Genomic DNA, 25778 nt, shown 5'->3' with positions numbered 1-25778 from the left:
AGACCCAAGGGGATCCCGGGTCTTAGCAGGCGAATTGACAATCTGACCACACCAGCAACTCCCCCTCGCGCAGTGCGTTGTGGGCAAGATGCTTGTCTATCTGCATCCAATCAGAGATCATGAAATAATCTTTGGCATCACCGGCTTGAAAATGATAGTAAGCTGTCTCGGTTTCCGAGCGCCTCGTCTTAGCAGTATTGACGACGCCGGTCAAGACGCTCACTTATGAAGTGATTTTGATTGTTTTTGGGCCGATCGTTGTTCCTCGAGAGTGATCTCATAGTCTTCTACTCTGAGAGCTCCCGCAGGCCACATCAAAACTGCTTGCATGGAAGGAATTTCAACTCTTGACCCCTGCTGTGTTTTTGCCTTGTTTCTGCGGCTCTTTGGCCCCGTGAGTCTTGAGTAGCCGATGATGTTGACCCAAGCACCCGTTCTGAGTAGGGATGCATCAACTGTCTCGAGGATGAGTTTTACATCGACCGAAACTCGTGGAATAGGTCGGATGTGGCTTGGATAGGCGTGCTCTAGTACGAGCTGTCCTTTGACTATGTCGTAGTCCACAACACTGGAGTGGGTCAAGTCAGTACCAAGGGTGCTGGTTGATGCTTGAAGCATACCAGCCTAAGAGTCTCACCTTGGTTTCAGGTGGTAGAGAGGCAATTTCATGAAGAAAGACAAACACGGACGCGACTGGCCCGTTGGTCGAGCTGTCGTTCATTACCACGAAGTCATGATCGAGTTGTGAAGCCCACGAGAGACAACCCTAGAGAATTAAAGTATCAACAAGAGTCTACCCGTAGAAATGGTTGCTGAATAAAACTTCTTTGCCGCGAGCAGGGAAGCAGATGCGATTTACCAAAGTCCCTACGACAAACGCACGTCGCTGTCACCATCACGAAACAACGCGAGACAATTTTGGCCATCTAAAGGCGGCGCCCGAAGATCACCAGATTGAGCATCCGGGCCACGCCGAATTAAAAAACCAGCTGAGGGAACATCATTCAATGCATGCATGCGAAAGCAATATAGGTTCTATTCGTGATCTCCTGCGGCATCATACTGTTCGCTAGAGGGCAAGAAATGGGTTGTGGTCAAACATTCAGTTGGTCCTAAGATACATCTTCATCTTTGTAATGGCACAAGCTATGATGTCCAACAACCAAATATTGCCGGTGTTGGCTATTCTGCTGGGTAATGCAGTCCAGCTTTGACGTCTTACTTTTGATTGACAAAAGAGACCTTGCAGTGCTGGTGGTCTGGAGAATCTTAAGCGAAGATTCTTTGAGGGGGGTTCAAGTAGTCACCCTGACACTGTGTTAGTCCACATCACATATATCTTTGCTGTAAGCAGTAACTTACCGGATCATTGAAGCGCAAGCCCTTGTCCATAGAGTTGATGTTGTCCATCTCATGCGAAGAAAGCTCGAAGGAGAATAGATCGAGGTTCTGCTTCTGGCGCGTTGCATCGTTCGACTTGGGAATGACAATTAGACCACTGTAATTCCTCGTGTCAGCCTTGTCGGTGCACATCCGAAGGGTAGACCTACCGTTGCACCGCCCATCTCAGAAGAACTTGAGCCGGAGTTCGGGAAAGTTTCTTTGCCATGGAGGTAATCACGTCATTCTCAAAGAGCAATGAAGTGCCCATGGCCTTGGGACTCTGCAGGTCACGGTAGCTCAAAGGTCCGAAGCTTGAGTACGCCGTGATGGCAATACCGAGATCCTTGCACAGGTCCATCAACTGAGGTTGCACAAGATAAGGATGATGCTCGATCTGGAGCATGCTTGGCTGGATCCTGGCTGAGCGGATCAGGTCCATGAGCAATCCACCCTGGAAGTTGCAGACACCGATGTTCTTGACGAGGCCCTCATCGACGAGAGATTCCATTGCCTTCCAGGTCGAAGCAAGGGGAATGGCGGCAGTCTTCGTCTCCCACTTGTCAGCAGCAATCGACCATCCGGGAGGATATCTCTCGGCCGGGTCGACGTATTGAAGTGGGAGAGGGAAGTGGATGAGATAGAGGTCGAAATACTCTAGACCCCAGTCGGCAAGTTGCTTCTTTGCTATTTGCTTGACATGTTCTCTTAGTTATCGCAGAAGAATTAGTCCTTGATTCTCCGGCCGATGGCATGTCGGACTTTCTTTTCACTTACGGAGAATGGAACGTTGCCCAGAGTTTTGTGGTAACGAATACTTCTTCTCTCTTTACCAAGCCGTCCTTGATGGCTCGGTTGATACCCTCGCCAGCTTCCTTCTCGTTTCCTGTTGAACGGTAAGTCAAAAACAAAAACAAAAAACAGTAGCTCTCCGACAAACGTACCGTAGTCGCAGGCACCATCAAAGTGGCGGTAACCGTTCTTGATGGCACCATAAACAACATCTGCCGTGCTGTCGTTCGGCACCTGTGCATTGTTTAGTGATTGAAGTATTGAGCCCACAGGATTTCGACCTACCTTCCATAGACCAAATCCCACTTGAGCGACCTTCTGGCCGGAAGGCTTTAACGTGATAGTTGGAGTCGCCATTCTGTCTATTGTATTTGAGCAAAGGATTGTTGGCTGTGACGATTCGAAATGCTTTATATTGGGAGAAGGAAGAAAAAATTGGTAGTAAAACGGACTGGACTGGCTTGAGAAGGTTTATGATATGCTCAGGCTAATAGGGACCAGTACCCTGGGCGTTGGGCCCTTTCTCAGATCCATGCAACGGAGAAGGTGTGGAGCAGGGCACGTCAAGAGGACCGTCCGCTATCCACCAAGTTACCCACGCCTCGAGCCTTTCCACCATGCATTGCCTATTGCTATTACACCACAATTTCTACAGTAGTTTTCGAATTAACTCAGGAAGGGGGTTTACACCTTCCCCCGTCCCCAGGTTGACGGATTTTCGAGTTACACATTAGCTATGTTGACCGTAAAGAAAGTCGTCCAATCCATGCTATTTTATACAGACTCGACCACTTCAACCTTTTAACGATATTTCGTTTACAAGCATCTCCGTTACTTCTTTGCCACTTTCTACAAATCGTCCATCATAACTGTCATATGTTAGATATAGAAGTAGTAAAGGGCACCTCTTTGACTTACAGCATGTGGCACATATGTTCATAGTAGCTAGCCGCAGCCTTTTCATTAACGTTATCATCTCCACAACCCTGGAGTGGTTTAATCAAGGTAGAAAGAGATGGTTCAAAAAAGAAAGGAATCGAAACTCGCGGTGTGTCGCCCCGGTGAATCACCCGATGGACGGTTGCAGTGTAACGATTATTTGTGAGAACATTGACCATATCGCCTGCGAGGAATCAGTACCCTGTTCTTCTTCGTTTTATCTTTGTTCTTGATCGAACTCACCAATATTCACAACATAAGCCCCAGGGATGGGATCAGCCTTGATCCAATCTCCATCCTTTGCTTCGACCTCCAAAGCTGATTTGATATGATCATCAGCAAGTAGGAATGTTAAACCTCCATAATCTGTATGCTCGCCACAAGAGATGCCCTTCTCCTGTTCCGAGAGGTCTGGTGTCGAGAGAGGAGGATAACCGTTAAATTTCAGGCCCCAGAAAGGATCCTTAACAATCTCCTCAAAAGCCTCTGCACCGTTTTCTATTCCCAAGGCATCGCCCATAGCTCGCATCAATGCCTGGCCGACAGGTATTAACTTGGACACATAATCGAGGACCGTTGTTCTGAGGGAGGCAGGTCGCGAGGGCCATATTTGCGCACCCCGAAGCATCTTCGAGGAAGGGTCAGGAAACTCTCGATATATATCGTATCCCTCGAGAACATCTCTTTTCCCAGAGGTCACATTCTCCCCAAGTCGAGCGTATCCGCGGACTCGATCCATGCTGTTAAAGATGGAGATCTGTTCCTTCTCGGCCTGGGGTAAGGAGAAGAACTCATGGCCCAAACGGAGCATCTCTTGTCGTAGACCTTCGTCTATCCCGTGCCCAACCAGGTAGAAGAAGCCATATTCTCGACAGGCACTGTCGACATCTTTGGCTGTGATTGCACGTTGAGCAGGTGTCGATGCAGGGTCTAGATAAGGCGAAATATCAATCACAGGCAAAGGGGTTTGTTGCGCCATCGTCGCGCAAACAAAAGTGGAAGGGACGTTGTCGGAACCAAATCCCTGGGACGGAAGACTCCTGCTCAACGACGAGAAAGACGGTTCCGGCGCTTGTAATAACGTTCTTCAGCGCAAGTATACGAGACGCGACACATTTAATCCTCAAATTCAACCTACCAGAATACGGGACCCCTAATAACGAGCAGCTGAAATATTCCCAAAGCGGGAATTACACTGATGGAGTCCACCGCAAGGAGTATTCTGTTGCATAGGCAAAGTCAAAAGTGTCCAACATAACGGAGCCTGGCTCGGTGTTCGGTTTCCCAAAAGGCATCTGTTCTGGAAATTCGGGCACCTGACTTTGGGACAAGGGATGTTTTCGCTTATCGAATGTTCGAATATTCGGTTGCCCAACGAGGTAATGAGAACTGGTTCTCAATAGCGGGCGAATACTGTATGCCTTCGTGGGGCACACAGACCACCGAAGTGTCTGGAGGCAACCGAGTTCTGCCCATTCCACCAGGTGACAAGCCGACCACCCGATGAGCGCCAACCCTGACGGGAGTCCGTCGAAGCACTGGCTCTCGACATGCAGACTGGATGCACCCAGACCCTTGCTAGTTGAGCCGGGGAACGGGCAGCAATCGTGCTAGACTGGGATTGTCGCACTCTGTTAGTCCTCTCACTTTTCACCTCAATGCTGTGCTAAAGCAGCGACCATATATTCGAAACCCACAACCAGCCTCGCACAATATAAACATCGACATGATATTGGTTCGCAAGAGCGGCAAGAGAGCTAACTACTTGCTAGTGAACAAGGACTAGATCCTTTTACTAACCACACGAGTCGCAGTGCCGGTCCGTCTGCAATGATAAGAGCGCGTTACTGAAATTGGGTTGCCTAGTAAGGAATTTCGCTTCTGGCGGGTTATGCCGTGTTCCATTGCCACGAGGAACATATTATGCCTCCTTGTCACTAGACGTCTGAACCTCATGGTTGTTGCTCTTCATCCAGCACAAAGTTCAGGACATCGGTACCCTTTGGCAATCAGGGTAGGACTTCAGAGCCTTGAACGCAGGCTCATCCATCAATTGAAAACTCCATGGTTCGTACTCCAAAGTTAATGTTGTTTAAACGCAAAAGGCTGATGATCATCTACACAGTCGGACTCTACTACAGCATCACCTGCTGAGGCGGCGAGTCTCGGATCCCAGGCAGAAAAAGGCATGATGTCTGAAAAGACAACCACCCAGCCGGAAGGAGTCAGCCAGCTGAGAGGCCTGGGTGCTGGTGAGCTCGAAAATCGTGGTCCGCGATGGCTACAAACTGTCCAGCACTACTCGAATCTCTTGGACCGGAAACTCCACATCGAGAGTCGTGGTATCGAGCGTGTCTTGCCCACGGAACGTGATGAGAACCTCAATTATCTTGACATGATGTTTCTCTGGTTTTCTTGCTCTGCCGTCATTTCTACCGTCGCGACTGGCATACTCGCCGGTCCCTCATGGCTCGGCCTTAGCGTGACGAATGGCTTCCTGGCGGTCTTTTTCGGCACAAGCCTGGGAGCTGCTTGTGCTGCGTTCATGGGCACGTTCGGTCCACGACTTGGCCTGCGACAGATCATTCTCGCTCGATTCTCCTTTGGCTGGTACGGAGGCAAGCTCGTTGCTCTGGTGAACGCCATCACCGAGCTCGGGTGGTGCCTCGTCGGAGTGGTCATTGGCGGTCAGATTCTCAACTACATCTCCGGAGGTTCATGTCCGACTGTGGTGGGCATCATCATTCTCTCCATCCTTTCATTCGTTATTGCTGGTTTCGGTTACAACATTGTCCACTTCTACGAGCGATACGCCTTCATCCCGGGATTCATTGCGACCATCATCCTCTGCGCCGTTGCCTCGAGACACTTTGATTCTGGTGCACCGAACGTGTCCCACGGAGCGACCTTCTCGGGCAGTTTCTTGACAATGATCACGATTTGCTTTGGCTCTGCTTCTGGATTCTTGCCAATTGCGTCTGACTACTACATCACTTACCCTGCCACGACGCCGCGCTGGAAGACCTTCTCGCTGACCTGGGTCGGCATCACCGTTCCCATGGTCTTTTTCCAATCAGTTGGCCTGGCCATCGGTGGTTCTCTCGGCAGCACTCCGGAGTGGATGGAGGTTTATACTACCAAGGGCTATGGTGCCCTCATTGGCACTGCTCTCAAGCCTGTCCATGGCTTTGGTACATTCCTGATGGTGGTATTCTTCCTCGGTAAGGATGAATCTGCGCATCAGTGCTTGAAGATAATTTCTAACTAGTACTAGGACTCGTTGCAAACAATATTCCTAATACCTACTCTGCGGGTTTGTCCATTCAAGCTCTGACAACCTACTTTGCTATCATTCCGAGACTGTTTTGGACCCTGGTCGCGGTCCTGATATACGCCATCTGCGGAATTGCAGGCCGAGCTCATCTCATGACCATCATCTCCAACTTTTTGAGTGTGATTGGGTACTGGACAAGTGCCTTGTTTATGATTGTTTTGCAAGAAGACCTCATCTTCCGCAGAAAGACTGGCTACAATGTCGAGAGTTACGCCGACAAAACGAAGCTACCCTGGGGTGCCGCGGCAGTTCTCAGTTTTCTACTAGGAATCGTTGGCGCCGTACTCGGAATGAACCAGACCTGGTACGTGGGAGTTATTGCGAGACAAATTGGCCAAAAGGGAGGGGAACTCGGGGTCATCATGGCCTTCATCTTCACCGGTGTTTCGTATGCCCCTCTTCGTTGGCTCGAGAGACGGTATAGCGGCAAATAGAGTCGCGCTGCGGAATTTCTCGTTTATTTAATACACTACATAGACCAGCCTGTTACGGCAGGAAATTGTTAATGCACTGCAGCACAATCATTCCCTCGGCCCTTGGCTCTTGTATACTCCGCGCGTACTCCGTGGTGGTGAGTGTGCGTGTGATCGGGGGAAGGATTGTCGTGCTCACTCCCCCGTTGTAACATCTAAGCGAGATTTTGAGAGGTTCTGGGTGTCTCCAACTAAACGAGCTAGAGTGCAAGTTGCCGCCGGAGAGGCTCGTCCAGGCGGTGGGTCCCACAATCGTATGAGCGCTGGACTGTGCTTGTAGGGAGGAGAGAGAGGATGTGGCGGGGACAGACTCACCCAACAGCATCGAATGCGTTACTAAGTCGGCGAGGTGCATCAGTAGACCCCCTTATCAGTGGAGACGGGTGTCTCTTCAAAGTACTGGTACGAGTACTCCGTACAATAGGCGTTTGCTGCCTGGGCCAAGCTCTTGAAGGGGGGTGACGGGAGGCTCAAAAGGGCGTTGCCAAACTCCTGCTAGGCTTGCTTGATGGCCACCTAAAAGACGCCCTAATGACCTTGGTCCGAGCTCCGCGCTGACTTCCGACATTGCCCTCAATTTGGCAGATCTTCGTCTAAACGATTTGAGAAAAAAAGGGTCGCTGTGGTCTTCAAACGTCATGTTCCGACGATCCTTCAACAACACTACCTTCCAGAACGTGACAGACAGCAAATATTGAGAACCGTTTAGTCAAGAAACGACGACAACAACAACAACATCATCACTAGTAGTGTCGCTGGCGAAGCCATTCACCGCCACTTTGCTCAAGCACGCACTCTGCGCGCATAATGACTAATGTGCCGCCGAGAACGAATTCTCTGGCGTTCGCGAAGTCGGATTGTCACTCGTGCAGGTCAAAACAGAGAAAGTGTGACAGACAACGGCCGATATGCAGGACTTGCCAGGAAGCTGGGGAGAAATGCGCCGGCTTTCAGACACGTTTAGTCTGGGAAGGCAGTGACCTGCCATCCCGCCGAGGGGACGACAGTCGACGGAGACATAAAGCGCCAGCACGTGCGGAAGCCAGTGATAGTCCAAAGCCGTCGGGGAGTGATGCTGGGGTGATAAAGAGAGCTCTGCCTTCGAGAAAGGCTGAGCGTGAATTCGCATTTGTGACGAGTTGGCCGCCCAAGCAGAGGAAGAAGCACGTGAGAAAGAACTCAGTGACTTCAAAAGATGCCCGGCCAGAGCCGCTGTCGAATACAGCGACAACGACGACTGCAGACTTTCCGCTTCAGGAAAATCGGCATATGAACGCTCAAGGATCATCATTCAAGCCGGAAGAGATGATGGATGCCACTGGGGTGGAGTATGCGCCTCCGACCATGATGAATCCTACACAAACGATGTATCCTGAAGACGGCACCTACACCATCTGGTCTGTTGGGGGAGCGACAGAAGAACCCCCAATCCTAACCTCTGGGTATGTCACCGATCAGTGGACTGTTGATGAAGAACGCAATCCAACTTTCGCACCACCCTGGCCTGAGTTTGTCGATGCAGGCCAGTATCAAAATTCCATGGCCCTTACCAAAGCCCACCATCAGACGCCTTTTGCTATGAACCAAATATTTATGAACTCCATCCCGCCCCATGTACAGTATGCCAATGTGGTGGATCAATTTTCAGTTTTGCTGGACAGATGTAAGTGGTGTTGCTGACTCTGGCAAAGCTTATGCTCATCCATTATTACTCCGTAGACGACCAGGAATTTTGCAAATACCCGATCACCATCGACCTGGATATCAATCCGTTCAGGTATCGCAGGGAAACGTCGAGAGGCTCAAAACATCTATTCCATGCGATCATTGCGCTCGCATGCCACCACCGGAAGGATTATCGGCAAGATAAAGCGCCTCCTTTGGAATTCTACGAACACAAGAACCAATCGATGGTGCTCTACAAAGAAGCTTTACAGAGTTCACATATTCATAATCAGAGCTTACCTGCTCTGGACACTTTACTTGCCTTGTGGTGCATTGATGTGAGACCGGGCCCCCCTTTTCGGGCATTGACTACACTGAACCTGTCGAATGCTAATTCCTTCTCCCAGACTGTCCAGTCAGCTCTGAACGCATGGAGGACTCACCTGAGTAACGCATATGCACTGCTTGAACTCGCCGGTGGCGTCAACACATGGTCACTGTCCTTCAGGACCCAAACCCAAGTCGCCATGCTATTATGGTAAGTTGTTCATCTTACTATTTCTCCAGGCACCACTGACACAATGGAGGTGGGACGCCGTTGTGGCATTACTATCACGACGTGCTCCAGTCATGCCCTACACATATTTCGAAGCAGTCCTTCAGTGGGAAAGTTCGCCCTTCTGGACATTTTTTGATCTCATTGGCATTCCTCGAGAATTGCTGGTCCCACTAATGCAATTTGCCCATCTTGCTGGGCAAGTAAACAGTCAAGCTATGCCCCAAAAGACACTACGAAAAATCGTGACCGAAATTGAGACGAATTTAAAGGGCCATCGCCCTCTGCAGGAAGACCTCGAAGCCGAAGATGCGGATGAAGATAAATTACAAGAGGCGAGAGATCGATATCACTGTTGTGAGGCTATTCGATACTCGTTACAGATATACGCCATCAGAGTGTTCCCGGATCAGAATGTACCCGTGGCACGAAGGAGTGCCAGACTAAAGTATCTGAGCCGACTGTGTCTGGACCACGTCATCTCCATACGGACGTCGTCCGACACTTTGAAACAATTACTACTTCCGATATTTCTAGCTGGTGCCGAGACCGATGATCAACGGCACAAGGATTTCATACGCGGATACTGTGAGCGATGGTACGGAGTATTCGGGTATCAGATGTTTCCCACGACGGCGGAGATTCTGGCAGAAGTCTGGGCCAGCCAAATCATGGTCGACCAGGAACTATGGTGGGGAGAAGTTATTGACATGCGACGGCATGCTTGTCAGGAAGGGGATCACGACTTTTGCTTTGGTTAGGCCAGTTGTACGATGACGAGTATTTGGTGGCCAAAGATCTCGATGTAATAATGATGAATCAAGTTCAGCCTCACGCCAGGTCAGCCTCGTTGCAAACATTAGTCCGGATAGTGCCTTGGCAAATTCATGTGTTAGTGCTCGGCAAACCTTCGGTTTCTGGGCCAGCCGCGAGCCACCGCCGATGAGCAAACCAACGATGTCATGCACTTGGACTCTTCCAGATTCGTTCCCAGGCAACTCATCAAAGCCCGCCTCTCGTCCACCATCTGATCTCTCCTCGTGCCCTAGTGTATAAGATTGATTCCCTAACTCTCTCACTTACGACTTCTACCTTTCATTATCGTCCAGCCGAGTTCCTGGAGCCGTCGGATCCTCGATCATTTGCCCACGCGATAACAATCGCCGTCCTAGGCAGAGCGAGTCCTTTTGTCCAACCCACCGGATAGACCTTTTGCTTTTCACTCCCCGCCTAGGCGAACCGCGCCTCGTACCCTCGCCCGATAGTCGTCGAGCCAACGCTGTCGTCGGCCGTCAAGATTCAATATGTGGAGTTGGTTTGGAGGGGCAGCAGCCCAAGCGAGAAGAGATGCACCAAAGAACGCCATCCTGAAGCTGCGGCAGCAGCTGGACATGTTACAGAAACGAGAAAAACATTTGGAAAGCCAGATGGCAGAACAAGACGCCATAGCAAGAAAGAACATATCGACGAATAAAACCGGTAAGCAAGGCGCCGCAGCAGGTAACCCCCGCTCAGACCGAGGATACAAGTATGTTGACATGACATTTGTAAATGGTGTACAGCCGCAAAAGCTGCTTTGCGACGGAAGAAGCTTCACGAGCGAACCCTCGAACAGACGTCGGCACAGATCGCCCAGATCGAACAACAAATCTACTCCATCGAGGCCGCCAACATCAACCAAGAGACCCTCAACGCCATGAAGAACGCAGGCGCGGCCATGAAACAGATCCACGGCAACCTGACGATCGACAAGGTCGACCAGACAATGGACGAACTACGCGAGCAACATGCCCTCGGGGAAGAAATCGCCAGTGCCATTACGAATGCACCCATCGGCGAGCCCATCGACGAGGCGGATCTCGAAGAAGAATTGGAAGGCCTCGAACAAGAGGCCATGGATGAGAGGATGATCAGCACTGGTCCTACACCCGTCACGGGAGAAGTCAATAGACTACCTGCCGTCTCAAATGCTCCGAGTAAGTCATCATCCGCATGGGAGCCCACAATTTACAGTAACACTGACGATCTCGCGACAGTCAAACAAACATCGCAAGAAGAAGACGAAGAAGAAGAATTGAAGAGGATGCAGGCCGAGCTCGCACTGTAGAAAGAAAGAAGTTGTGGTTGGTTTTGATGCGCGCGCGCGCGCGAGAGAGAGAGAGAGAGAAACAAGAGTTGCAGATCTCAGTTGGTATACACACTTCTTACTTTGCGTGTGTGGCCCTCGTACCAATAACTACTTCTACTACCACTACTACAATCACAGCCGTCTTATCATTCACACATGAGGTCAGGCTGATGATGCACACACGAATCAGGATTCCCGAGTCTCATATCCAGAATAGTAGAGAGAGGGTTTCGGCGTTACAGAGCGAGAAGATTCTGTTTTTCTTTTTGGAACTTGATATTTCATGTCGGGGTTTTGTGTGTGTATCCTGCAGGGTTCTTTTCGAGAATCGACAATTGAATTCATCAATGCACTTTGCATATGCGGACTGGTGTACCTACCCGTCTGTGTTTATGTCTGCCAGGTGCTTGTTGCGTACCAAACACAACTAACCTTGGACCTATTGTTCATGCAGCTTCGTTGTCTCGTCACCTCCTGTTACCATCTGGACTCGTGCAATCTTTGATGCATTTCTCATTTTCCTTTGGACATGATCATTCGCCGTTGTGTTTTGTTTACATTCATCGGGGGCAGAAAAGGGGGAAACTGTAAACTGATGTAAAAGTGTGTTGGCCTCTCTCTCTCTCTCTCTTCCTCGCTCTATTTACTGTTGGTGTCGATTTGGATGATGGCTGCGATCGTATCATTTTACTTTCTTCATTTATTGATTTCTGAGAGGGTCACGACGGATTACAATTAGACGAGGTATCCGTACCTACTCGTAGGCAGGTGAAACATCTGTCTACCAGTACAGCACCTATACATACCTGTTTGGCTCCAACCCGCCGAGGCAAGCCGTCAGGCATCTGATTGTCAAGGCATCACCTGTTAGGCCCTCGACTTAACTCCTTGTCTCAGGTGTCGGAGTGATAAATACCTCTGGTAATACCGGACCACTCACACTCCACTTTTGTTGACTTCCAACCCCCGGGCCCCACCGACCCGGTCTGTCACAGTATACTCCGTACTGTATGTACCCAACGTCCTGGGGGAAAAAAAAGGCCCAAAGACTCACATTTACAAACACCAAGGTACTTGTGGAGTCACATGTGAGTAAGGACACAAGCATGTACCTAGGGACCACCTTTCGGCGATTTTTGTACAGGTACTTTGGGATAGAAATAGACACTGCAAAGAAACAAAGAAACCGGAAAGGAGAAACAAATACTACCCAGAATCTCGGATTCGGCCCGTCCATCACCACCACAAATAACCCTCCTGGATGGAATTCGAAAGTACAGTAATCATACTCCGTCCCTTATATCATAATCTTAATCACTCCATATGTCTTTTCATTGCCGCCGTGCTTATGCCCATAACTAATGCTTACTTTGTATTTGAGCTTGTTCAAGCTTGTCTAATGCTTGACTTTTGGACCTTGTCCGCACCGTACCATACCGGCGTTATTCTACGACTAAACGAGCCCCTAAAAGACAGACAGAGAGAGAGAGAGAGAGAGAGAGAGAGAGAGAGAGAGAGCCTCTGTCCCCATTTTTGCTCAGTCAAGTCCAAGGCATTCCATCGTCTCATCATCGATCCTTACGAGACCCAGGCAACTCTCCGCAGCACAAAACGACATAGAGCATAATAGACCGAAAAAATAAGCCAGCGTATTCGCCTCCCAGTAGAGATCAATCTCACCCTCCCAAAGCTTAAGTATAAGCGGCCTTTTTTTGTCCAAGTCCAAATCGAATCCACTTCAGGCTCTGAAGAAATAAGTTTTACGATTTGAATGTCATAGACTTTCCGCTCATCTCTTTACCCATCTTGCTTCGCCTCGCCCCGGTACCGGTGTCTAGCGCTTTCGCAAACGGATTCATCTTCTTTGTACCATGAGTATTTGGTGCCGGTTGAGCAGCTGGTGTCAGCAAGGATTCTGCTCCCGCGTAATCGAAAGGCTTGGTTTCTTGAGCAGCTTGTTCTGCAGCGAGTTTCTCTGCCTGTTTCCGGGCCTTCTTCTCCGCCTTCTTCTGTTTCTTTGCTAGGCGTTTGTCTGCATATGCTGGGTCAGGAGTTTGTGCTGCTTCGTGAGCAACTTCCTGATCCTGGTTTATGGAAACCGAGTCGTCAGCCACATTTGGTGAAGTAGTGGCAGGTTCATCCTCTATCGTGTCAGTCTCGCCTGCTTTACGTTTCCTGGAGCGCGAGCGTTCTTTCAAGGTGAATATCTCCTTGGACTTGGGTTGTTGAGAAGGTTGAGGCTGGTCTTTTTCGGCAGACACTGCAGGCTGCGAAGCATTATCGGGAGCTGGTTCTGTGGGCTGCTGGGAAAGCTTGTCTGAATTGTGAGCGGTGTGTAGTGGAAGGACAGACGCTAAAGCAGCGAAAGCCGTAGTAGTCTCGGTCGCGATATGTGCATGCTGTGGTGTAATTGTGCCCCAAAAGCGGGAAGAAGTAGATCGCTTGGCAATAGGCATGTCAGCTGCCAGGGAAGCAGAAGACGACACACTTTCATTGGCAGCAGTAGCGACGAGCTTTTGCAACGTGGCACCTACACCTTCGAACGTAGTCTGTTGTTGTTGTTGTTGCCGTGGCCAATATCTCGGCCCACGACGAGGGACAATACCATACACGTCTTCGGCATGCTTGAGGACCTCCTGCACAGTCTTCCCTTCCTTTCCTTCGGCTTTGGCCTTCTTGACAATCTCGATCAATTCCGGAAGGTAATTCGAAATCGCCTTGGTGTTGCGACGAACCGTGGCATGGAAGGTGAATGCTGAAGTCGGCATGCTTTCTGCTATTTGAAATATGATATGGTTGGGCATGATGAATTGTAATCCTTCATCGGTCTCTCGTGCTTTGCGATCCCGCCACTCATGCACTGCTCGGAAAACACTGAGTTGTTCTGGTCCAAAAGACACTGATCGCTGCATGAGAAGATTCAGCCAGCCTAGGGAGCCACGTCCGGTCTCTGCATCATACACTGGACGTTCGTATACCTGAAGAGATTCTTTCTTTGACTCTCGCAGGACGTAATCAACCAGATTCTCGTTGGGAGTGGAAGACTCGATCAACATATTCCTCATGTTGTCGTAGATATGAAGAAGGAAATGCGTGTCTGAACGAGCGTAGTCTATCAATTCCTTGGGTAGAGGTCGAACCCGCCAGTCCGCGGTTTGGTACTGTTTTTGTGCCTCGAAGTTGGCGAATCGTTCCAAAAGGTGCCTGAGGCCTTTTCCGTTGAACTGTAGCGCCATAGAGGCATGGAATGTATCAAACAGGCCGACAACGTATAGACCGAGGTCTCGCTGTAGCCAGATCATGTCCATGTTTGAGCCGTGAAAGACCTTGAGGATCTTGGGATCAGCCAGTACCTCATTGAGCATCTGTAGATTCTCTCGCCATGGCTTGAGGGTATCGATGATCCAATCTTTCTCTCTTGTGCTAACTTGCATGAGGCAGACAATACCAATAAAGGAGTGCGTATCGTGATGTTCCAAGTCAATGGCTATCTCTGTGGCTTGTTTTAGCTCTTCTAGCATTTCTTTCACGCCTTCTTCGGTGTCAACATAGATCGGTTCCGTGTTTTCAGGTGGATTGAAGGGAATGGGCGAACTAGTCTCATAAACGCTGGGTGGATAGGTGTAGTCTTCAATTTCTGGGGCATAGGGGTGCTTGTACCTGGGAGACAGTCAGAAGGTGACCTTGAACAGGATAAAAGGTAGTTACCCAGATTGTTCCTCACCAACGCACTCCTCAAGCGGCACTTTCGCATGAGGCTTGGAACGAAGTAGAGGCTTGAAAGGCTTTGTTTCATGGTTATTGACTTTTTTCTCAAAGTGAACTTGTGGTTTTTGCATCACATGGGAAAAGCGATCTCTGGCGAGTTTTGCATTCTGTGAAGGCGCATCTCCCTCTTTCAGACTCGGACTGTGGCGCTTGATGACACCAGAGACCTCGTCCAGAGCAGAGTCTGCCTTCTCCAAAAGATCATCTACTATGTCAACAACTCGTCGCCAATTGTCATCAATCCCGTCGGGGCTCTGAAGAGTTGGGGGTTTGATACTCGTGTCGGTAGTGGCAGCCTTGAGCAACTTGTTCGTGAGACGCAAGAGATGAGCATTTTGGCGATCAAGAGCACGAGACAATTTCTCGCTGGACGAGCGGTGAAAGCCTAGATCCTCGTTCGAAACGCGGCCTGCTGTTCTCGTTACATTAACAAGCGCGCTCTGAACCTGGTCTTGAAAGGACTTGAAATCTGCGGTCAGATCCACCGGAGCTTCGTGAGATTCTTCGGAAGCCATGATGACAACAAGCTCTCTGCCTGTAACAGACCAGACAAGATTGAGAGACTCGCCGCGCGATTGAATGGCGTTCTGACACTTCGATTGTGAGATTCAAAAAAAAGTCGCAGATTGAAATCTCCAATTTCCCCATGTATGGCATAAGAGGCATAAATAGTCCGCCATACATTCTACACGGTCGACTAAGTAAACGAGCAGTGTACATCTTGCGTGATCTTCCCTGCATTATCGTATTCTCAGGCGATTTCATCTGACAAGGCAATCTCATCTGGAAATCTGACCATCCTAGCTAGGTTCACGCCGACTTCTGCAGGTTATCAAGTTGGCTGTGGAAGGATTGTGGACCATTCCTGCCAGACACAAGTTACGGTCAACGCTACCAGGGGATGCTTGTCCCTGCAGATCATCAGTACACAAGGAATGCATCGTCGACATAGCAGGTGTAATGCAGCCCTGCAAGTCGTGCTCGTGACGCGACTGGCTTCACCCAGATAGATAATCGTCTAGTGTCCCATTGGACCTACACCTGCCTGAAGGTAACATGCAAAGCATCCTGCAGCACAATGCATCTCGGCGTCCAGCTCACGCACAAGCCCCGTCAGAACTTGCTACCAGAGCACCAGAATGATATACAAGTGGCTCATAAGAGTGGTCAACCGGCATGCTGATACTTTACCATCTCGCATGGAATCGCTGGGCCGGTGAGGAAAGGACAAGAGTATCCGGTAATCAACCCGAATTCGTCGCAGCCCTGTAGGCTATCAGACTGAGCATTGGGCAACGAACAGAGGCACGTACGGAGCTCATTCCTTCATGGCCAACGATCAACAGCTAAAAGCTGATCTGTGGTGCTGACCGTCAATATGTGGCATCTGCACAGTCATAGCTGGATCGTAAAAGCGTAATTGTCGGGATGTCTAAACGACACCCTGTCCCTGCTATAGGAAATGCAGCAATATGTAACTGTGCAAGGACACAGGTGTCACAAGTGTCACAGAGACTTCGGATAGGGTTGAATGAGGTGTGCTTCGTTTAGGCCTGAGCAACACCAAGACGGTGAGGCTGGCGTCCTATAATTTTTGCGGAACAGGAATGCCCTCGGACCCCCCTATTCGCAAGAGGACTGGGCTTAGTCAAGCATCAAGCGTCTCCCGTCGTACCTCCCGTGCGCCACGTTCACCGACGGCGGTGCCATTGTGTCAGTGGCCCAAGATAAGACGGAAATAGTAAAGCGAGCATCGCGAAGGATCGTAGCCTAGTCAACTTGGTCACAGAAAAAGCTCCGACACTTGACATGTTGAAGATGCAGTAGTTTGACCTCCCTCTCGTAGGGCGCCGGCGCTTGCATGAGACGATCTCTTGCTCAAGGTAGTATAGCTGGGATCCCTGAACCGGCTGTGGGCTGGGGAATTTCCATTGGCTTGTTCCGCTGGTCGTCGGTGATTCAAAAAAAGAGAGTTGACTTTTGAGGACTCCCATCTGCAACGCGGCGCAGTATCGTTGTGTAAACAGCCCCCAACGTCCTGGGTTCCAGTCCCCATCTGTCCGTCAGAGAGCTTTGCAGTCCTGATGAGGGTATGCATTGTCCAATGCCATCACCGATGGCCCCATCCAATCGGCGTCTCGACGACTTTCACGCGTTGAATGGGTGACACGGACGACCTCGCGATGCTTGTCAGATCAATGCTACAAGAGAAGTCGAAAGTCTCAATTTGTGGAGAGAGAGACAGAGAGGCTTCAAACTTGCACTTTGCTACTGATGAGATCATTTCTACAAACCGCTAAGACACCTTTGCAACCATGTTTCCAGCTTCAACACTCCCTCACGACTCTGCCCAGCCGTCACCCTCGCTAAACAAGAGGCTCCGTCAAGCATGTGATGCTTGCCACGGTGCCAAAACCAAGTGCTGTGGCAGTAGCCCTTGTACCCGATGTCAGCGTTCTGGAAGTACCTGCGTCTACAGCCAGTCCAACCGAGCTGGACGACCAAAAGGAACACGCAACAAGAAAAGCAGCGACAATACGAAAGCCGATCATGGTCGAAGCGAATCTAATGGATCATCACGGACATCACTGAGCAAGAGCTACAGCAGCAGCAACAGCGGAAGTAGCATCAACGCCCATACCAACAGCTACCCCGATCCTCGAAATATCTCAGTCCCTCCGAATCAGCTCAATGCATCATCATACCAATTCCCCGAACCGTCGTCTTCGTCTCTCTCTTCTTTTGCCTCTGGTCTTTCTTCGCCCTTGACCCCACACCTAGACTTGCGTGGTCAACGTCAAAAATGTGTGAGCAGCCTTCCGTTCGACTTCAACCCCGGCCACGACTTCCCTACTTTCTCCAGCAGCATCCATGACCCAGCGGCTGTCTATCAACACAGCTTCCCTTTTCCAATGATCGCGAACGATCTAAGTGTCGACCCCATGGATCTCTGCTCTGGCTTCAATCCCGACGCTGGTGCAGGCGATATGCATTCCTGTGGCATGCAGATCTTCCCCGACAATTTTCCTCTTTCCACCGAGGCAGATTTCTCCGCAATGTCACCCTCTCAGATTCTGAGAGATTCAATCCTACAATCTATTGAACAAGATGATATTGGCTTTTCAAGCTCTTCTGGCATTACCTCCGAACCGCTTTCAAAGACTACAACAAACAGTAACAGCACTGAATCGAAATGCTCAACGAATTGTAACAGTGCTGGTGGGAGTCCTGCAATGTTACAGCCGTGGTTTTCGAATGAATCTTCTGGAATGTCCGCTTCAGATGCCGACGGCTTAGCCTTAGCCTTTTCACCATTGCTGGCGCCCAACAGTCATGCATCCCTCGACGAGAATAGGTGCCAATGTCTGCATCGTCACGCCAAGCTACTTGCGCATCTCCAAGAACTGCTGAAAGGGCTATCAGAGCTACCAGTTGACGTCGTTCTGAATGGCGTGGAACAGGGGTTGAAGTCCTGGGACACATATCTGCAATGCCGCATATGTCAACAAGACCAGCACAGAGAAGTCCTGCTATTATCAGCCATGAGCATTAGAGCTGTCACCCGGCTCTTACAGGGTGCGTCACGACGGATGTTCTCACAATCGAATCCACATGACTGGATGCACGGGCATAACAGCAAATCACAACAAGTCGACTTCCCGCCAAAGCAAGGTGATACCAAATTCACTTTGGGCAGCTACGAAATCAAGGGAGATGAGAGTCTCTTGGTGCTCGGTGTCGTTTTTTCCCGCATCTTGGCCAAGATCCAGATCGTGCTGGCATCTCTCAAGAAGTCTCTCCCACGCCTATGTCCAGGTGACGCGGAGATGCGAGAAGGCGACACATACACAAGCTATCTACACAAACTGTTGGAGGGGTTGGAGGCTAGTGTGCAAGTGCTGTCTGCAAATTTAATGGAGTGGCGTCTTTGATTCATCGAATAGACATTGTTCAAACGAAAGGCGTTATGGGTAGGCGAATCAATCTATGGTACTAAGGGAATACCAGTTTCATTTTTGTCTACTTCGTTCCGGCCGGCTCTTGCGATAGCTTGTTTTGTCTTTCTAAGGTGCCGGATATGCAGGGAAAAGGTTGGAGGCGCCACACGGTGGCAGGGGCCGCATTCACTGCCCGGACATGGAAACGCTAGAGCAGGCTTGAAGCACTCGCTAGGTCAGTGTGTCCTATGGTTGGTTTCAGCGGCGAGATTATCATTTGTTCGCCGGGGTCTCCCCATGAAAGGATTGAATAGCCGATATATTTCAAGCACCTGTGAAGGACTCGCAGAGTCGTGCGTCGGTAGCGCTCGGACAGCTCATCAATATCATGCAAATGCGCAACTGTCAAACGGGTGAGAAGATGAAATCTCAACGAGAATGACAAGCGGCATGCGCTGTCAGGGTCCTCTAAGCGAGAACGTGAAGTAAATGCAGGGCCGTCTCCCTTGGCATGCTTAGCAGAACCAACTTGGATATTCGATTGAAACACGTTCTGTTAGCGGAAGGGAGAGTAACCCAGAGCCTATGCAGTTGGTGGCTTGAATGGCGCATGATCGACGTACGCTAAGGAGTGGCCTTGTCCTCAACAAGGGAACCAGTATCTAATCTGACTGATTATGGCTATATTCTATCTGATAGGGGCTTGTCTCAGCCCCTAGGGCGAATGTAACCAGATACTGAGTAAGACGGGTACTGCGATGCTGATCAGAAATCATTCCAGCCCATTACCGACCGGGAACAGAGCCTCGATCTTGATCTGACGAGGCTCTCAATAGGATGGATGGTCAGCGACTTTGAGTCCCCCGCGACATGGTTTGATAAGCTCAAAGCCTACGGTAGCTATCCACCATCCCGTACTCGTACACATGGTGAAATTTATTTCTCCCAGCGAAATGCACCGATGGTGGGAAGTTGAAAAGGGACCCAAAGCGTAAGATTGAACTAACTATTGGGAGTCCTTATGTTGGGAATGAAAGAACAATATTTAGTTGCTGGGGTCCACCCAATTATGCCCCGTGGTGACCATCCCGCGTCCTATATGCAGCCCCCAATGGACCCACAGAGATCTTATCAGGCAGATGGATAAAGATATGGGAAGCCTGCAGACCTGACTCAGATCAAGGCAGGAAGCCAAGCGCGCCGGTAAGAGCTTCTGCATGCTTAGAGGTTCTTGTAATGTCTTGTACGGCATATACGCTACTCTGTAATCGGTCTGGTGGAGGGTTCTCGGTGAAAAAGCCCACAGAGACACCCACCCCTTTCCCAGGCATCCTACGGATACGGTGATGCCACGCTCTCGCTAGAGCTACGAAGAAGACGCGGGAAAGATGAATGATATCGATCGAGTACCATGTTCTCACTCACACCAGGGGGCAGATCCTGCGACGTCCGGGATTCACCCAGTGAGTGGCCTGATTCTTCAATGGAAACCAGTCATTCCCCCATGCGAGCTGCAAGGTCACCACATGTCGTACATGTGCTCATCCTGGTCGCACACTTACATGAACGTGAGGATCTCATCCTCAGTGCCCATTCCTCCGAATCTCCCGGCGTATATCCTGCTCGTATCCACGAGTACTGCTTATTGGTGGCTGCGATCTCGGACGGTTTTAGCCGGCGGTCAAAGGCGAGCATTCAACCAATCTTACAGAGTACCAAATCATTCGATGCACGAAATTCTCCGGCGTTTTCACCACTCGCACCAGAGCTTCAAGAATGAATCCTCGACATTGAACTGCGGCGGATTTCCTATTTGAGTTTCAGCCCTCGACCATATGCCATGCTGCTCAGGGACTACACCACCAAGTACGAGGTAGGTACATTGTTCGACAACCCCGAAGAACGGTGGGTGCCACGGGCAATTATTGATGACGACGCGAGAATGAATATCTCCTGGGAGAACGTAGGGCCCTAATTTTGAAATGCCGGTTCCTTGCATACCGAGGTGACACAGCATGGTACATAACGTTGAAGAAGAGCCAACTGCCATCTAGAAATCGCTATCCAGAAGGCAAGTAACTGACGATCACTATGTATTCTTTGACAGTGGCAATTGCTTTGACCGCTTGCCTTGCGCAAGTACAGGCGGCTTCATTGCCGAAGAGTCCTGCTCAGCCTCGAGACTTCGTTTACAACGACACAAAACCATGTTACACTTTGTCAGAATCTGACGTCGAGTCTCAGGGAGGCTGTGAACACTCACCGACTTCCAGACAATGTTGGGGTGATTACTCGATCGACACGAATTGGTACGATGATGTTCCCTATACGGGTGTAACGCGAGAGTACTGGTTGGTCGCAGAGAATACAACACTGGCCCCTGATGTGAGCACAAGTTTTCCTCCTCCTTCTCAAATCTGAGGAGTGCTCTATGGAGAAATACAACGCTGACCCGGATGCGCGTGTCTCTATTTCTAGGGCTATGAACAGCAGGTTCTTGTCTTCAATGGGAGTATTCCAGGGCCTACCATCTCCGCAGACTGGGGTGACGAAGGTAAGTAAAACAAGCTACCGGCCCGATGGATGGTCCACGCTATATAGCGAACAATTTTGACTGAGTACAAACTGACGTTCATTTCGGCCCGCAGTCATCGTACATGTGACCAACAAGATGCAAGACAATGGGACCACTATCCACTGGCACGGCCTGAGGCAGCAGGAGAACAACGAATTCGATGGCGTTCCGGGTGTAACTCAGTGTCCGATTGTACGTCTGCTTCTGAAGAGCTGACCTTGCTACTTCCTTACCCCACAAAAGTCATCACTCAAGAAATAATCACTGACCAGGTGGATTCTTGTAAATGCTTCAGGCTCCCGGTCAGACCTATACCTACAAATGGAGAGCAACCCAGTATGGATCGGTAAGTCAGCCCTAACAAGGCCTCCCTTCCTTCCTGGCCCCCCTATCCCCTATCCCTCTCTCGAAGCTATGTTTTGGTCGAGCAGCACGCTGATATCGGCGGTGGCCCGCCCCTTCTAGTCATGGTACCATTCGCACTTTAGCTTCCAGTACTCGGCGGGTCTCTTTGGTCCCATCGTGATCAATGGACCAGCCACCGCGAACTACGATGAAGACCTGGGGGCACTGATGCTCATGGACTGGGCTCACATCTCGACTTTCAACGAGTGGTGGTGGGACAGACCGACGACCGGCCCCCCCTCGCAGGCCAACTCTCTCATCAACGGCACCAACGTCTTCGACTGCCACCAGGACAACACGACGCAATGCCAGGGCAAAGGTACGGTCGGGGAACGGTTCGAGATGACCTTTGAGTCTGGCAAGAAGTACCGCCTCCGCCTCGTCAACACGGGATTGTACTCGCACTTCCGCTTCGCCATTGACGGCCACAGCCTGACGGTCATCGCCATGGATTTTGTGCCCCTCGAGCCCTACACGACCGACAGTCTCATCATCTCCATGGGCCAGAGGTACGACATCATCGTCGAAGCCAATGCACCCCCGGACAACTATTGGCTCCGACCCATCTGGCAACGATCCTGCTGCGACAACGACGCGTGGAACAACACGCTGGGTATCGTGCGCTACGCCGGCATCGCCAACTCCACGGCGCTGCCCACGACGACCAACCCGGCCACCGACTACCCCTTCCACTGCGAGGACGAGCCCTACGACAAGCTCGTCCCTCACGTGGCCCTGGACGTGCCCGCCCCGGACTCCATTTCGCTCTTGAACTTGAACTACACTTTTGTCCCCATGCCGGCCGGGTTCTTGTTCACGCTCAACGGCTCCTACATCTGGGTCAACTTCTCTGCCCCGACGGACCTGATGATCCACGACCACAACACCTCCTGGCCCAACACGGGCTACACCCCGCAAAAAGGCTTCACCAACTACGACGCCATCCCCCTGAGCGTGTCGGACGAGTGGGTCTACTTTGGCATCCAGGACATCTCCCACCGCAACCGTTCCCACCCCATGCACCTCCACGGGCACGACTACTTTGTCGTCGCCCAGGGCTTCGGCCCCTTGAACGACACAGTGGACCTGACCCTCACGAACCCGCCGAGGCGTGACGTCGCCACCGTGCCTCTGAACGGTTACATGATCATGGCCTTCAAGACCGACAATCCCGGCGCCTGGTTGATGCACTGTCACATCGCCGCCCACTCGAGCGAAGGCCTGGGCTTACAGTTTGTCGAACGCCAGGATGAGATTATGGCCACCTTCACGGACACGTCCGCGTTGGTCGACACTTGTGATGTTTGGCAAAACTATTGGAGCCATGACGAGGTGTACATACAGGAAGATGCTGGTATCTAAGCATCTCCTCTTCACTCCTCTCACTATCTCTTCTTCGCCATCTCTACAGCAATCTCTCTCTCTACTTTGGAGCCTGAAGTGAAGCATTGAAAGCAAGGGTGGACTCTCGAAAAGGGCCTTGGTACTATTTTTATATTCTCTTGAGGGGTGTGAGATGTGGTTCAAGTGGTCAGGCGTAAATATGCAGTTTTGTTAAAAGGAAAGAAAAAAGAGAAGGTCGTAGGTGGAAAATGGCTGGTATTTGAGCGGAAGGGTCATTGTCAATTGTGGGTTTTGGTTTGGTAGACATACGATATGGGCTACCAAGCAGTTTTCGAGGCTTTCTTTGTCTCTCTCCCCCCCCTTTTCTCTATATGTCAATGGAGAAGCACGCAGCATAATTAGATTCACTTTCACAACAATGAGATTTGGCTCCTTTTGCCTTCTCCCCTGGAGGCTACGTACGTGGTGGACTTTGACAAAACACTCAACCTTTTGCATGGTCTGATGAGCACAGCACTGTCCTGTGTCATTCACTCAGCCCCATGGCCTTCACGTAACTGCTCACTCCAACGACAGTCACACTCTCGACATCCAATTCTCGTAAGTATGTTTCCCAACGCCTCGACCGGGTCATATTGATTCGGAATACCGGCTCATGTCGGCTTGGTACACAGAGTACCATAATGATCGACAGATCCTTTTCTTTGTGGCCATTATTCAGGAACAGGGAGAGCCTAACCCATCTCTCGAGGCAATTTGCAGCGATAGGTCTCTTGTCGGTACTACCTCCACTCCCAGCTGCAACATCCCAGTATTGAGCCGAGTACCCTCCATCCTTCCCTTTGCACCACTCTCGACAGGGCAAAATGCCCCGTTTCCCGAATGCTCTCACACAAGCAGGTCTGCAAAGGGCTTTCTGGCCTGGTACTGCTTGATAAATAGATCGACGATCGTCCTTCGTTTAGTAGGCCATATTTGGCATCTTGATGGGTGGATTCGTGCCTTCTTGGCTGATCTCTTTATTTCTGATCTCTGTGCAAAAGGCCAAGGGCCGAGATTGATCTAATCAGAGTGGTAGGTGGTGATAAGGCGGTCAAAGTGAAAACGTGCGGTCGAGGCACTCGAAGAGTGCGTGTGGAAGGGCACAAGCTTGATCTAATACGTTGACCGTCATCCAAGGACACACAAGGGGTGTGGATGAGGTAGGGATTGGTTGGATAATTGCTGGGTGAGAACAGAATATATATGAAACGACAGACAAGGGTTGCTGGACAATACTCGCTCGAGCGGTGAAGAAGTGAAGGAAGAGGAAAAACACTCCTCTTGACTCTCCCAAGCCCTGCATCAAACCCCCAGTCATCCTTCAAGTCACACACACGCAGACAAATCAGCAACAACCAAGAACCCCGCCGCTTCTATTTGCCCCATTGTTTCCTTACGAGGGGTTGGGATCCAAGAGTCTTCTTGCAAAGGGGAAAAGGGCTGGGAAACACAAACTGTAACCGTAACACAAGAACCAACATAACAGACCAGAACATCACTACTATCAGCCTTGTATTCCGTCCTCCTGTCGTGTTACCGCTTCCTTTCTTGGAATAGCTCTCAAGAGCGGTGTGTCCGAGCGATCATAGTGCGGCGTGCGAAAGTGGCTGTTTTTCTTCCCAGGGATCCCTTGTCTGTCCTTTTGACACAAACGTACATGGATCCTAGGGCCCAAGAATGGACATTACCATGATCCACGTCATGATAGCTTTCCCCCAAAGGCCCAGGAACTCCACGTACGTTGTACAACCCAACACAGAAGATAATCTGGGGGGTGTGGAAACTATCCTACCCTATACGGGACAACAACAATCGCACATGACCTGGCCTGACCTGGCGATACTAGTTTGTAATCTGATCTCCGCGTATTCGTACTCGTAGGTGTTTCACAAATTCCAGTGAAGATCGAGTACACACAGGCCTGGGGAAGAAGACATGGCGTCAGGGGGGTGTGGGTAGGGTTGTAGTGGTGGCCTGTAGCTTCGTGCCTTGTCACACAAGTATCGGACCGGCCGATCCTTGCTTCGCTTACCAGGGCCTTTTTGGGTTCTATACCCGTGTGGGCGAGTAGTAATACCTTCAAACGCGTGTGGATATGCTTGCGAAATTCCGGGTTTCGATTTTGAATGCCGAAGGTGGATTATGGTCGTGGGGGGAGGATGCCCAGGGCATGCCTAGGGGTCTGTGTATGTTTTTGCAGATGTGCCATACATACATATGTAGCCAAGGTTCACTTCACTTGAAGCATGATACTGGGGCATAGTTCCGTGGATTTTGACAGTGTCACCGGTCAAGAGCGGTCAAGAGCGCGTTGCGGTATCGGCGATGGTACAGCAGCATCGCTCACTGCGTGACTGACCTGCACCCACCGAAAAGGTATGCAAATAGCTATAGTATCCCTGGTAGAGCCGTGCATTGACGCTACCTTCTCATGAGCCT

At 50.5% G+C, this 25778-nt stretch overlaps 9 protein-coding genes across 10 annotated transcripts; 6 read left to right on the top strand and 3 right to left on the bottom strand.

The window, feature by feature from the left end:
• Positions 1 to 219: 219 nt before the first annotated feature.
• PV06_04664 (uncharacterized protein) lies at positions 220 to 721 on the bottom strand (the record flags this gene model as incomplete). Its single annotated transcript, XM_016405584.1, has 2 exons — positions 220 to 568; positions 621 to 721. 2 exons carry the CDS (start codon positions 719 to 721, stop codon positions 220 to 222), a joined length of 450 nt encoding a protein of 149 aa, XP_016263790.1.
• A 374-nt stretch (positions 722 to 1095) lies between these two features.
• Positions 1096 to 2529, bottom strand: PV06_04663 (uncharacterized protein; the record flags this gene model as incomplete). The annotated part of the gene is made up of 6 exons (XM_016405583.1): positions 1096 to 1308; positions 1363 to 1498; positions 1551 to 2087; positions 2158 to 2266; positions 2325 to 2406; positions 2458 to 2529. 6 exons carry the CDS (start codon positions 2527 to 2529, stop codon positions 1270 to 1272), a joined length of 975 nt encoding a protein of 324 aa, XP_016263789.1. The 3' UTR covers positions 1096 to 1269.
• A 2421-nt stretch (positions 2530 to 4950) lies between these two features.
• PV06_04662 (uncharacterized protein) lies at positions 4951 to 6963 on the top strand. Its single transcript, XM_016405582.1, has 3 exons — positions 4951 to 5178; positions 5237 to 6332; positions 6386 to 6963. The coding sequence occupies exons 1-3, from the start codon at positions 5176 to 5178 to the stop codon at positions 6877 to 6879; spliced, it is 1593 nt and encodes a 530-aa protein (XP_016263788.1). The 5' UTR covers positions 4951 to 5175; the 3' UTR covers positions 6880 to 6963.
• A 585-nt stretch (positions 6964 to 7548) lies between these two features.
• Positions 7549 to 9969, top strand: PV06_04661. 2 transcript variants are annotated; one of them, XM_016405581.1, is made up of 4 exons: positions 7549 to 8581; positions 8638 to 8921; positions 8991 to 9121; positions 9171 to 9969. In XM_016405581.1, exons 1-4 carry the CDS (start codon positions 7726 to 7728, stop codon positions 9898 to 9900), a joined length of 2001 nt encoding a protein of 666 aa, XP_016263787.1. In that variant the 5' UTR covers positions 7549 to 7725; the 3' UTR covers positions 9901 to 9969. The 2 variants fall into 2 exon arrangements, with proteins under 2 accessions (XP_016263787.1, XP_016263786.1); XM_016405580.1 differs by having other exon boundaries at positions 8638 to 9121.
• Positions 9970 to 10443: 474 nt separating this feature from the next.
• PV06_04660 (uncharacterized protein) lies at positions 10444 to 11246 on the top strand (the record flags this gene model as incomplete). The annotated part of the gene is made up of 3 exons (XM_016405579.1): positions 10444 to 10618; positions 10702 to 11115; positions 11176 to 11246. 3 exons carry the CDS (start codon positions 10444 to 10446, stop codon positions 11244 to 11246), a joined length of 660 nt encoding a protein of 219 aa, XP_016263785.1.
• A 26-nt stretch (positions 11247 to 11272) lies between these two features.
• Positions 11273 to 11698, top strand: PV06_04659 (uncharacterized protein; the record flags this gene model as incomplete). Its single annotated transcript, XM_016405578.1, has 1 exon — positions 11273 to 11698. The coding sequence occupies one exon, from the start codon at positions 11273 to 11275 to the stop codon at positions 11696 to 11698; it is 426 nt and encodes a 141-aa protein (XP_016263784.1).
• Positions 11699 to 12567: 869 nt separating this feature from the next.
• PV06_04658 (uncharacterized protein) lies at positions 12568 to 15639 on the bottom strand. The gene is made up of 2 exons (XM_016405577.1): positions 14976 to 15639; positions 12568 to 14927 (listed from the first exon to the last, which is right to left on the bottom strand). Exons 1-2 carry the CDS (start codon positions 15548 to 15550, stop codon positions 13028 to 13030), a joined length of 2475 nt encoding a protein of 824 aa, XP_016263783.1. The 5' UTR covers positions 15551 to 15639; the 3' UTR covers positions 12568 to 13027.
• Positions 15640 to 17350: 1711 nt separating this feature from the next.
• Positions 17351 to 19033, top strand: PV06_04657 (uncharacterized protein; the record flags this gene model as incomplete). Its single annotated transcript, XM_016405576.1, has 1 exon — positions 17351 to 19033. The coding sequence occupies one exon, from the start codon at positions 17351 to 17353 to the stop codon at positions 18965 to 18967; it is 1617 nt and encodes a 538-aa protein (XP_016263782.1). The 3' UTR covers positions 18968 to 19033.
• Positions 19034 to 20595: 1562 nt separating this feature from the next.
• Positions 20596 to 23711, top strand: PV06_04656 (uncharacterized protein). Its single transcript, XM_016405575.1, has 5 exons — positions 20596 to 21358; positions 21452 to 21527; positions 21622 to 21740; positions 21844 to 21894; positions 22014 to 23711. The coding sequence occupies exons 1-5, from the start codon at positions 21065 to 21067 to the stop codon at positions 23313 to 23315; spliced, it is 1842 nt and encodes a 613-aa protein (XP_016263781.1). The 5' UTR covers positions 20596 to 21064; the 3' UTR covers positions 23316 to 23711.
• The last annotated feature ends 2067 nt before the right edge of the window (positions 23712 to 25778 follow it).

This window comes from Exophiala oligosperma (genome assembly GCF_000835515.1).
Source record: "Exophiala oligosperma strain CBS 72588 unplaced genomic scaffold supercont1.4, whole genome shotgun sequence".
NCBI lineage: Eukaryota > Fungi > Ascomycota > Eurotiomycetes > Chaetothyriales > Herpotrichiellaceae > Exophiala > Exophiala oligosperma.
This window is presented reverse-complemented; position numbering and strand designations above follow the sequence as displayed.

Coding starts and splice junctions, on each gene's coding strand:
- PV06_04662 (XM_016405582.1), top strand. Junction 6,333..6,385: donor GATGGTGGTATTCTTCCTCG/GTAAGGATGAAT, acceptor AACTAGTACTAG/GACTCGTTGCAAACAATATT.
- PV06_04661 (XM_016405580.1), top strand. CDS start 7,726: ATGACTAATGTGCCGCCGAGAACGAATTCTCTGGCGTTCGCGAAGTCG. Junction 8,582..8,637: donor TTCAGTTTTGCTGGACAGAT/GTAAGTGGTGTT, acceptor ATTACTCCGTAG/ACGACCAGGAATTTTGCAAA. Junction 9,122..9,170: donor CAAGTCGCCATGCTATTATG/GTAAGTTGTTCA, acceptor GACACAATGGAG/GTGGGACGCCGTTGTGGCAT.
- PV06_04658 (XM_016405577.1), bottom strand. CDS start 15,550: ATGGCTTCCGAAGAATCTCACGAAGCTCCGGTGGATCTGACCGCAGAT. Junction 14,928..14,975: donor GTTGGTGAGGAACAATCTGG/GTAACTACCTTT, acceptor ACTGTCTCCCAG/GTACAAGCACCCCTATGCCC.
- PV06_04656 (XM_016405575.1), top strand. CDS start 21,065: ATGTATTCTTTGACAGTGGCAATTGCTTTGACCGCTTGCCTTGCGCAA. Junction 21,528..21,621: donor CGCAGACTGGGGTGACGAAG/GTAAGTAAAACA, acceptor TTCGGCCCGCAG/TCATCGTACATGTGACCAAC. Junction 21,741..21,843: donor GTGTAACTCAGTGTCCGATT/GTACGTCTGCTT, acceptor TAAATGCTTCAG/GCTCCCGGTCAGACCTATAC.